Genomic DNA, 12,700 nt, shown 5'->3' with positions numbered 1-12,700 from the left:
CAGGTTGTATGTGTAGCAGATAATGAAACAAAAACAGAAAATAGCGTTATAGCTAGGTAAACTTGACATGTTTATACGAACATGTTTCAGCAACGATTGATTGTATGGAAGATTTAATTAAATTATTTGTAACCCAGCCCAGTTCTAAAACCTCGCAGGTAAGTTATAAATAATAATAATAATAAAAAAAATAGAAATCCACAAGTAATTACACGCGAGCTGTCTACAATTTGACAGGTGAAAATTAATTTCAAACCTGCTTGCACGGGTGTAAAAAATGAAGTCGGTCAAAATGTAGGAACGCGTTTACTGTGTTCTGTGTTTTGCTAGTGTGCTTGTTATTTGAGCCGTTGAGAGCAAAAGTGGTACATGTGCCATTTTTACACTTTTTGGGTTTTTTGCATAAATTGATACAGAACGCAATAATGTAATAGAATATCCAAGAAAAACCGAGATCTGATAACCTAAACCAAAGTTATAGCCAACACAATTTTTGGTAATTAACATAATCACCATTTCGTTGAGAGCAAAAGTGGTACATGTCCAGTCTGTGCATTTTAGATGAATTGTAAGTCGAGGATCTTAGGATATGAAACAATCATGTTTTCAGCAAAGTTGGTCAAGTGATTGAGTACTTTCAGATGAAGAGCTGTCTGCATTGAAATTTTCTCACTACGTGGCGCTTTTGTAACTATTTTGTAACAGAAAGCATTTTACCTATTCCAGTAACAACTCGTATGCTGTTACCAAATACATATACACTAGCGCCACAAGAGACAGAATTCCGTAACAAACAGATCATCATTCTACAGTACTCAATCCCTTGAACAACTCTACTGAAGACATGAATGTTCTATGTCCCAAGATTAGCGAGCTATAATGCATCCTCCATGCTCAGACTGGACATGTACCACTTTTGCTCTCAACGTTTTCTGGTTGTCATTATTTTTTTTCTACGCCGGTTTTTGAATTGACGCGGTTTTTTACGCGGATTTTTGAATTAACGCGGATTGTTTCACGCGCTAAATCAAAAAAATTTTCGCGAATTTCCGAATTAACGTGGGTTTGGTACCAGAAATATTTAAGTGTTTGTCTAGTAAAAGACTTAGTCCAAAAAATATCGTCCGGCCTCCGAAATGGAATGACCGTCAAAGAGGACAATTTTAAATACTGATTCTAGAGCGTCCCGGGTTTTTTAAAGCCTTTCTTGCTGGTTTACTTTACGCGGTTTTTTACACGGATTTTTGAATTAGCGTGGTTTTTTACGCGAATTTTCGAATAAACGCGTTTTTTGTGCGTTTTTTTTATGAGGTACGTATCCCCCGGGTAAAAAAAACCTGACTGTATATTATATTTCCCACTAGGTCGTAACAAGGAATTGCGGGTGGCCTATTGAATAATCAACAAGTGCTCAATTTATGTAAAAGTTTTAAAGGCCACATAGTTTTAACCATTAACTGTATAGTGTGATAAAAATAAAACACCATTTTTAAGTCAAATTAAAAATTAAACCCACTATGCTTCATTTTCATATTTTGTTCAGACGAAAATTGACAGGTAAACGGTCAAACTCATGGGGGCGTAAATCAATGCCAAGAATCGCATTCGACAGCTCATTTTAGCTATTTTATTATGTTTAGAATGTTTAATTTATCGGTCTGAGTAACCATTCGCGAAAAAATCGGATAGGCTCGAATGAGAATTAGAGACTATATGCACAGTAGTGAAAACTTGTATCAAACATAAGTTAAATTTGGTCAAATGTCGCAATAGAACTTGCTTTCCACAAAGCGGTAACTTTACATCGCAGTAAGCGAAGACTTGGATCAGGATCTTGGATCTGATTTGGATCATGATGTATAAAGACATGGTGTAACGATATGTCAAAAGCAGAATCGGCCATATTGGAAAAAAATTGCCAGCGAGTAGGTTTGTTTATAAACAACTAGGGCATAAAAATTATCGCATCTTATAATATATCATTTGGATGCATTTAAATCAGAAATATGGCAATGCTATGCTACATACCTTGCTACCAATATTCATCAATTTAAGAAACAATTTTCAACTAAAAACACCTGAATTTGCGGTATTTAATTGCCTAGTTAGTAAGGATGTATCAACAAACACGAAAAAGTTATTCGCAGTTGCATAGTGATGCTTCGTCTCCAACCCTCCAAAGTGAAAAAACGCTTCCTCTCCCCGCGCCTACTTTTTGGTCAAACCGTTGCACCATGTTCTACTCATCATGATTTGGATGACGTCACGCATCTGAGTTTAACAGATACTGGTAACTTTGTTTACCTTCGGGTGATGCAGTTTGGTTCTTAGTGATCCTTCAGAATTCATTTCAAGTTTTTAAATTTCAGTGCATCTTCAATTATAAAAAAACACGGAATCAGCCAATGAGAAGTAATATTTTCAATGCAGCAGTAATAAAGTTTGAAGTTTTTCGGTGTTTATCGACACAATTACCTCTGCTCTGACGTAGGTAAGTTTCAAAATAAATTAAAATTATATATGTAGATTCATCCGAAAAATTTTTGCTGTATACTAATACAAAAATAAAGAAACTCCGTGCACTACGCATTCAATGACACTAAACGGGAAAACCTACAGTACTCATGCGATCGAATTAGTTAACTTACCGCTCCGTTGGCATCAGTGGTGGCACCTCCATTGTTGCTGGCGGCGGCGGCTGCTTTGTCTGCTTTGGACGATCGACCCTTACCGCGGCCACGCTTCGATTCGGGCTTCAGTAGCTGGCCGTCGGGACCGTAGAGAATCTGTAATTTAGGATAAAACACAAGCTTTTAGTTTTTGAACGTACTTAAAGGGTAGAGTTAAAGATGGCGCTGTCATCGTAAAAAAGCTTCTCATGAGAGAAAGCAGTTCGAAAAGGCAGAGTCGGTTATCGTGCAAGCTGGATATATCATGCAAGTTGCTTTACTGAAAGTTCGCACGAAGCGAAGCAAATGGTGCTTTGCTCGAAAGCTCGGAAGCGCAGTGCAGCTAGCCGCCGTTGAGTGGCGCATTTGTCGTTTCGCCTTCCCGCCAAATGTTAGCCGTTTGAAGCGCAAACGTAGCACCGGTTTTCTTTAGATTGCGGTATACGAGCAGACGCAGAGGGAACCGGGGTGGGTCGTAAATCAGGACAGCTGTTCCTCTCGGTCGGTCGTCGATCCTGCCGGGCTGGAGAGAACGTCGTAAACGCCGTAAAAGCTAATGATTTCGAATGGTTTTCGGGTTCTTCATTTTGCCTCTGTCGTCGGTTCTTTGAACGCATCAGGGTTTTTTTTTCGCTGCTGCTGCCGCTTGGATGAAACTTCACACAGATGAGCAGATGTGATTTTTGTGGGATTCCGTTTTGGAGTTTTATTGTCGGTTTTCATTATTGCTCGCATTTCTCACTGATCCGGTCGATGCTGGTTCATCATGGTGATTACTTTGTTGCATAGTGCGAGTTTTGTTTCGATATAGAAAGGCTGGTGGAAAGGAGCCCTTTTATGTGCGAGGATAGGCAGGACATTTGTCACACAACAGGATATGAGCATTTGTAAAATTCGAAAAGTGGAGAAGAGCGATAACTTTATGTTTGATTTACATGGAGCGGATGTTTGGATTAACATTTAGATTTTGCTGTTAGATTCTTTTTCACACGGTTTCAAAGAACCACAATTGATAATTTTAGAAGTAAATTCTGCGTTAAAGTACTGATTTCGTTTAAACCTTAAAGAACAAACAGGAAAAATCAGCCACCTTCGCGGCTGCAACATGTTGCCATGCAGCAGCATTGAATCTAAATAAATCTCATGAAATAACATCCGGTCTCTGCAGGAGGTTCCCACCTATTTGTTCCATTGAACTTGAATCGGTGCGCGATGATTTTGGAAAAGCCACGGTTCTGATCGAAATAACCAAAAATAACAACAACAACCAGTCGACGCCGCTTAAACTTGCTTCCACTGTATTCGATAGACACATTACACTCGGCTCTCGTAATGAGCGAGAACACATGTGTTCGATTTCCCGACTCGCTGCTGTAGACTATTTTTGGAAATCGTCACTACTTTCTGGAATTCTTTTTTCCCGTGATTAGTCCGGAATGAAATTTTGTTCTGAACAGTAGGAAAATACCGTTGTTCAGAATGGTCAATTTCAGTTTTTAATCAGAATATCAACAGACATCAAAGTTTTGAAAACATCAAATTAAAGAGTGAATTTTTTTTTCTTTTTTTTTTTTGATAACGATTATTAGCGTTTGGTGATCTGCTGAATTCAATTGCCTGAGTCGTCAAGATAAAATTCAAAAATATTTATTCTTCGCAAAGTACTATCACCCCGCAAGAATATTTAGTATGAGTCCGTATGTACCTATGATCTCGATATAAGGCTTTTGTTTGGGACAAAAAACTGCTCCATTCAAAAGATTGCCAAGAGCACTCCGTCCAATGGCAAGCTTGTGTTATCAATTTACTATTATTACCGAGAAAATATTTGAGTGCAGTTACTTATTCACGCTTTATGAAATTTAATTTTTGAAAAGCAGAACAAAGACATTGCTTTTAAAAGATAAGATCATCTTGTAACTGCCTTGGGTTACTTATAACCACGAAATTCCAGAATTTGCTTTGTTAAACGGGTAGTAAAGCTCCCCACAAGCTAAAATCTTCAATACCTCGAAATTAAATCACTTTACATAAACGTATGAAAGTTAAACATTTGTACTTCTACTTTACTGTTTCATGTTTACATTAACAGTTTTATAGAAACGACAATCTCGTACATTAATGAGACACTTCTTGGTATTTCTCTCAAACTGAACATACAAGATTCAAAATAAAACTAGCAAAAATAGATCCATTCTAAAATTTACTAATTGCCTGTGTCCTAATTCGCTGAAATAAATAAACGCCACTGATTTTCCAAATATCAAAAACATGAAAAGTTTCCATTGAATTCTACTATCAACTTCAAAAAGAAATATTATAAAAGTTTCTCGATTACGACATGTAATCTTTCTCAGTGTCTATGTGGACTGGTCAACTACTATTTTTCTTTATTTTCTTGATCTAAGATAATATTATTCTACACTGTAAAAAATCGACACGTTGCTGCCAAGTGGATTCCACTTACTTCTGTGCTAATAGATGAAACATTTCATATCTACGTGGAATACACTTGCGTTTCAGTTCACAGCACAAAATCAAGTGTCTTACACTTCGGTTTGCCAAGTCATGCATACCGAAATCAATCATTTTACACTCAGATTTCAATGCTCACACACGTCAAATGCCAAAACACGTTGAAATACCGTGGATTCCAATAAAAATCGATATGGGTCGACATAAAAAAATGATTAGGTTGGTTCGTTGACATTCAAATGTAAAGAGCATTAGGGATTAGCGTGCGATTTATTTTCAGTGTAATGGTTTGCCACTGATTCAACTTCTTTATCGATACTTTCGGCAAAGCCATGCAATCTTGCATTCAACTGCGTCCAAGTAGTCATTGACCCAAGTATGATGACAGTTCTACAAGGTATGCTACATTTTTGTCTATCCACGCACACAAACAAATCTCGTTATGAAAAATTCCGCGTTTTGTATGGAACTCGGAACATTTTTGGAAATTTCTCGTTTTATGTTGTTTTATATTTGATTTTTTTGGTTGGAGAGTGAATCTTCAGTAGAAACACACTAGAAATTGATATTAATTTAGATTTAGTGTGAAAAATTGCGACAATATGTCGAAATAAAATAAATAAAAATGCTATATTTCTAGTAGTTGGAGCATAATCTTAGTCATTGTCATAGCTCATGACTTTTATTACTGTATGAAACATAAGCGACTCTATTTAGAAGCGCTATTAGAGTACAAGAAAATAACGAAAAGTGCAAAAAGGTTACCGGCAAATTGATGAAAAACAGCATATTTTACCTAAACCGCAGCATGTTTATGTATTCCCCACAAATAAAACATGTTTCAACATCATTTCTATAACTTTTCAGGAAAGTATGTTTTATAAGTTTAGTTTAAAATGCAAAATCATTTCAAATTTCATACAAAATTGGAAAAAGTTCATAACGATCACTAATACTAATGCATCGACGTGAATAGCATACCTTGTAGAACTGTCATCATACTTGGGTCATTGACAATAATACTGACAACTCGCTTTATGCGGTGCGTTTAGTAATAGTCTATGTTTAGTGCAGCTGACAGTTTCTATACAAAAGTAAAGGTGGGCCATTCATTCTACATTCAGTGGAGTATTCAAAGTCATTAAAAGAATATTTTAACTCAACTTAATACGCTACCAACAGTCAATTCAAACTGATGAAATGTGGGGTAACCGAAGAAAGTTTTGAAGTAGAATACTTCTCTCAGGAAGTTCGGCTACATAGGGATGTGAAATGAAAATCTAAAACCGGAAAAAGTGAAAAATATGTCCAATTTCAAATGCTAATAAATCGGTTAGTATTCGATGGATTTCCTTCGTTCTGGCAGCAACAGATTGGAAAATCTTCCAAGATTCTTTCCAAATGAAGAGAATTGTAATTTTATTATTCAAACTATTGTACTATTGAAAATAGTCTAGCCTTGTCTAAACGAAAAATTCGACCTCTGGTTGGTCGTTATATGATTGCTTCCCAAGCACGGTCAACAGAATCATATACCTTCCAATTGAAAATATGCTATTTGGCCTATATAAGAGCCTGTTTTAGCCGAAGCCGCTCATAATAGTTCTAGACAGCGACAACAGCAGTCATCCCTTAGCAGCAGCAGTAGCAGAGCAGTGGATATCAGCGTTAGCGGATAGCGACCACAGCACAGCTGTGGAGTAGCAATGGATAGCGCACTAGTTGCAGCGGATCTCAGCATCGATAGCAGCTGGACCAGCTGATGCAGGGACAGCGGATACCAATGGCAGCGTATAGCGGCCACAACTGTGGCATGGCTACGAATAGCGTAGCAGTTGCAACGGGTATATCTGACCATGAAGCATTTATGCAATAATTGAATGAAAATTGCAATTGCAGCAATCGGCCTTTTTCAAGGCTACTAAATGTTTTTTGGAAGAGCATAGTGAATGGTTATAAATAAACTGCAACTGAGGTTTGATGCTGGCAAATGCACAACAATGTGATGTTTATTACGATTTGTTGATACTGTGCATAACAAGTGGTACGAAACAAATCCGATTTCAAACAGAAAATTTCGGTACGTTCTGCTCACGATGCTGAGTCTGTTTTAGAAAATTCACAACACTTCATTAACAAGGATGTAGCGCCTTGAAGAAGACGGTTATGGTTAGACATCACAGCAGAATTTCGACCTTTATACTCATGTCTACCATCGGCAATATCAAACACGCAACAATTTACTTCCATGCGACACGGGGACGGGAACATTTTCTTCTTCCAAGCCGCACAAAACGACACAATACATATTATAGCTTAATGAATTGCCTTAATGAGAGCTCTATCGGTCCGGCTCGAAATAATGTCCACAAGAAATCGTTTTTGTATATCTGTGTTGCGAAACTGAGGAAATCTGTAGGAACTGAAAATAAACTGAAATGAATGAGATGTATTTTTCGTACATGAGTATTACGCCATAGGAAATAAAATTTTTCGAACGTTGTAGAATGGTATAACTGGAAACAATTTAGCCACACCTATTTTTCCAGTTATATCATGCAACTGAAGTTTGATACTGCTGCAAATGCACAGCAGTGTGATGTTTATTACGATTTGTTGATACTGTGCTTAACAAGCGGTATATACGAAACAAATCCGATTTCGAAATGACTGACACGCAAGCAGCCAAGTTATCTTTCTTGTAAAAGTATTCTACTTCAACCTTGCGGTCGTGGCTTAGCACACAACCCTCCTGTGATTTTTTTCGTCTGCAATGCTTTTGTAACCTGGATATCAGTTTCATAACAATTGATATAGTCGTTATTCACATAAGATATTCGAAGTAGATTTTTTTCAATATTTTTTTTCAATTTTAGCAGATTGACTATAAAAGGAAACATGTGATTAAATGCAGGCAATATCATTCGATTGACCAGAGTAAGTAAATAGCATTTGTTTAAAAATTAATTCAATTTAACTTTGCTTATATTAACAATTATGGCTCTCTGAGTTTAAGTGAAAACTATCGCTATATTCAAGTGACAAAATGGCATATTTTTGCAGCTGGTTGATCAGCTTAAGCTAGGCTGGATCAGGTTATAAGTTACACAAATCTAGCCTAATTGGATTGATTTCAGCAGCCCACGTTATCCTGGTTTCAATTAACGAAAGAAAGCTCATATAAAAATTGATTATTTTGTTAGTGCAAATTACAATTAGGGGTACTGGGGGTAAGCCCGGCACTGAGGGTAAGACCGTCACTCCTAGGATTTCACTAGAAAACGCTAATTAACTGTGTTTTGGAATATGTGAAGTATTGGTATTTAATATTTCAGACATTTTACGACACATCGAAGCCACCCTGAAACGTCAAACGTCAAAATAATAAACAAAACATACGCTACAGCAGCTGATGCGTAGACGGATGTAATTTTTCGTGAGTGGAACTTAAGCTTTTATTCATTTGAAAAGACTAGAATAATTTTTCGTTGCTCTACAATTTCTTGCCTGTACTGTTAGCAATCACAGGAATTCGATCTGAGGTAAATTGAAGCGATAAATTTGTAGAAATACTCTTTTTAAAAAAATGTGTGCTGTCGGGGTAACACCGTCACCCAGTGAGTGGGGTAAGCCCGACATGGTCTGAGGCTAGTTGGATGATACTGACACATGTTTCTCATCTATTACTGATGTCTCGCTGATAAATAAATTAATTAATCGACTCAGAACCATGCACTCAAGCTCTTCTGTGATTTATAAATGATTCCAAGGGTTATTAGAGGTGCCAAATGTACTGAATCAAGACACAAAACTGACCCGGTGGTATTTGAAATATGCTCTGGTGTGGTCAATGTGATCCTGGCTTCAATGAAACTAGTTAATAATATGATTTAAAGTGCCACATGATAGGCTTGCCGAGTATCAAATTCTTTCATTGTTTATACATAATGTTCACCGGAACTTTTCCCGGCAATCTGCCCAGAACCAGCTAACCGACAATAACCAAATTCAACGGTAACATACAGAAATGTAAGATCTCTCATTCGACGGTTTCCGAATTCAAATTGGTTCAGTTAATTCGAGTTAATTCATGAGCAAACTTAGGTGCCGATGTTACCCCCAAGGGGTGCCGGTTTCACCCGCACTGATTGCTAAACGTCGTTTTTATCTTAGTTTCAAAACTTCACTATTCCTTGTAAAATAACGGTTTGAAAGTACTGAAAATCTTCACATCTTGTAGAAAACAATCTGGGCATGATTCTGTGTGATCTGGCATGAGTTCTGTGAAGAATTATTTTCCTTAGGGGGCCGGGCTTACCCCCAGTACCCCTACAATTGCAATAAACCCCAGAGCAAAAAAGACGTTGAATTCTCTTGTATTTTCATAAAAAAAACTATTTCATTCCCTCTGCTTCTCCTTGTGAACTAATAGAATAAAATATTCAAATAGAAAGCAAAATATGCAAAAACGTCTATTCAGGTAAATATTAAGTTTAGTTCTAGTTTCAAAAGGCATTCCTGTCATTTTATTGAATGAAAACATTGTGATATTCTCGTTTGAAAGATTTTGTTATCAAAGTTGGTGTCGTTTGACCTTGAGATGTCTAGGAACTAAAAAAATTCACTGAAGAGTCCTAATAATTTATCATTTACTTATAACGGCTGCTCATAAAAAATGGCAATCAGAACGTCTAATAACGTCAATGTTTCTTTTTCAGAAAATGCAAAACAAGTCCATGCGACACCTTAAACAAGGCAAAATTGACTTCAAACCTAGCTCTTAGGGATAGACTGGCAAATGAACGAAAAGCTTAGTTATCTATAAAAACATTAAACAGACGAATATGGAAACGAGATTTCACATTATTGACAATTGATGAGTTTTAGAAACCTGTAGCTAAATATGGTGGAGATAATTCATCACAGCATCGTTAATTGACTTCCAACTTAATCAGTTTTTATCATTTTCACCAACAGCAGTAAAAAGTTATCTGCACATATCGAAGCAAAACTTGCCAACAAGTATGCAGAACCTAACTATTTCCTAGTGGACGAAAACCCAACCCTCACATCAAAGGTTCTATCGCAATGGTTTGCGGAAAACATATGTTCACACGCAATTAGGGTTGGTCATATTTCGGACCGAATTGCACCACCGTGTGTCTTAAGTTCTGCACCGAATTTTTCCACCGCACCGTGGCATTGTGGCAACAATTTTTAAAAACGACTTGACGCGCTGGAACCACAGCGCAACGGCAGCCGGCGGTTTGTTGTCGCAGCTCAAGGCGAATGTCATCTATTTTTGGCTTCGGAAGCGTAGAACAAAATAATCGTTGCGCGCGGTGCAGCAGCAACTCTAAGAACGAAGGAACGAAAAGAAAAAAAAGAGTGGAAACCATATCGCAGCGGGCCCGGCGGCAGCCATCGTTAAGTTTGAACCCGAGAATTGTCGCGGTGTTTGTTTTTGCCTTCAGATTTTTCCTTGGAAAAATGGCTACCCCCAGCAGAGAGTTGCCGCGGCGTGTGCCGTGTGTACCTTTTCTCCTCTTCGCACACCGCTCTTCGTCGGTGAATGAACTTTGAACATCCTCGAAACGGAGGCAGAAGAAGCGCGTTTCGTTTGAGTCTTTCCACACCGATGCAAGGGAGCGCACGATGTGAAGATTTCCCGTTTTTCCTTTGTTGGGTTGAATTTTTAGCAAACGACGCAAACGGGCTTCATTGAATTGCCGAAAAAGAACCGAAAGAGTTTGCTGAAGAGGTTGATACTTTTTTTTTTTTTTTTGAGGGTGTTTGTGTGTATTCTCGTGATGGAGATATTATTCTTTTATTTTTCGCGCTGCTCGGAGGTAAGATTTTAGGAGATGAGTCACGTCTCCGAGGTCGATGACATATAGACGAATGCTAGCTCTAGGGTAGGGTAGGTACAACGAACCGAGAAGGACCCTTAATAAAGAGGATTATTTGCGAGCAATGTTGCAACATCAGGCTGAATGTGCAGCGTAATTATACGAGGGAGTTAACAAGTGAATTGCCGTTCGGTTCATAGAAAGAAAAAGTAAAATTATAATTTTCCTTGAATCAATTAAACCCTTCCACGTGTTTAACCAACACAAAAGTTAATTGGCTGCAATGAAAATTGTTTCATCAGAATTCAACAAGTTCCACGGGATAAACTGTAGCATTTGTTCGGGAGTGGCGGCTGCGTAGAAAAGAAAGGATTTCCTTCCGCTTGTTCATTATGCGGTTGACTGTTGCCATTGCAAAAGTTGGTAGTATTGCTGAACGTTATCCTCTTGTGCAGATGTGCTGTCGGGAATCACCAGGAAATTAAACAATTCTGGAAGTCAAAGAGTTTCGCGTTCTTGGTTCCCCTAAAAATTTTCAAGGTTTTAGCGAAGCTCTCCCTATTGCCGTAGAATCAGTGACTGCCACACTGTGGCACGGTGAAGGTCAGGTGCTTGATATCGCTTTAGATAAATGATTCATCAAGGAGCAATTTTTAGGCGAAGGGTGCGTTTTTCGTTTGATTCTGTCTGGGTTATGTACTTCCAAAGGGGGGATGTTGAATCTCTACCAGAAGGGGAGAACATTTTGTTTTGTCTGGCACGATACGGGTTAGGTGGTTTCGATCAGAGCATTTGTTTACCAATCATTTTAGGGGACAAACGTCAATTTGTTCAGGTGTTTATGAGTGCTAGGGGGTAGTCAATTCAGTTTCAAGGTCACAGGACGCTGCTGGCATCGGAAAAACCATCTCTTTTGGCCGTAATCCAAAACCCAGACACGTTATGGTCACCCAGACCGACAGAAGGCGATATGGCCGGAGGAGACAAGTGGATCCACCTTTTCGATCCGACGGTGTGCGAGAAGAAACGATGCGAAATGACGTATAGGTCTGTTATGAGATTTCGTCGTTATCGGTCGGACGGTCGGAATTGACGCCTGATGGACGAGAGAACGGTAGAGCGGTAGAAGATTACATGTCTTTATGGTTGGTGCTGCGGCAAGGTCTGGAAAATGAAAAAGATACCGGAGGGGAACCTTTGTGAAGCTTAGAGCCAGTTGCTACCGCACCCACTTTCTTGTTCACTGGCGAAGGAGAACGAAAGTCGTAAACAGATAATAAAAGTTAACTCGACAACCGTCGTTAGGAGAGATTTTTGGGATTAGCACAAGCTGAGTTTGCTACTTTTTGAATTTGTACAAGTACTTTTAGTATGTACAGCTTAAAATAAAGTTGCTGTGCGAGCTCTGTGATAGTATACCAAGCGCCAACATTGGTGAACTGATTTATGGAGACGCATTGTTATTCATCGGGAGTTATTTATCATCAAACGAATTTTTATTCAGAGCTCATAAAACACCGATACAGTGAACCTTTTTGGTCGCATACAGACCAGCGTTTGAAAATATACACACAGTTTGGTACCTACATGAGAAGCTCCCCTTTTCGCTTTCGGTTGGAGTCGATGAAAAAGTTACGATGAACTAATTTGTCAGGGGAGCGTAAAATACAACGCACCACCGCTGGCAGTAGGCTAACGCAAGCCTTA

At 38.4% G+C, this 12,700-nt stretch overlaps 1 protein-coding gene across 4 annotated transcripts in view; it reads right to left on the bottom strand.

The window, feature by feature from the left end:
* Positions 1-12,700, bottom strand: part of LOC129725958 (methylcytosine dioxygenase TET) — a 296,289-nt gene that overhangs the window by 194,189 nt on the left and 89,400 nt on the right. For all 4 annotated transcript variants that reach the window (XM_055682423.1, XM_055682425.1, XM_055682426.1 and 1 more), the window contains exon 4: positions 2,649-2,786. In XM_055682423.1, the coding sequence (XP_055538398.1) occupies positions 2,649-2,786 (138 nt within the window). The remainder of the gene's footprint in view (positions 1-2,648; positions 2,787-12,700) is intronic.

Source organism: Wyeomyia smithii, chromosome 2 (genome assembly GCF_029784165.1).
Source record: "Wyeomyia smithii strain HCP4-BCI-WySm-NY-G18 chromosome 2, ASM2978416v1, whole genome shotgun sequence".
Classification (NCBI taxonomy): Eukaryota; Metazoa; Arthropoda; class Insecta; order Diptera; family Culicidae; genus Wyeomyia; species Wyeomyia smithii.
This window is presented reverse-complemented; position numbering and strand designations above follow the sequence as displayed.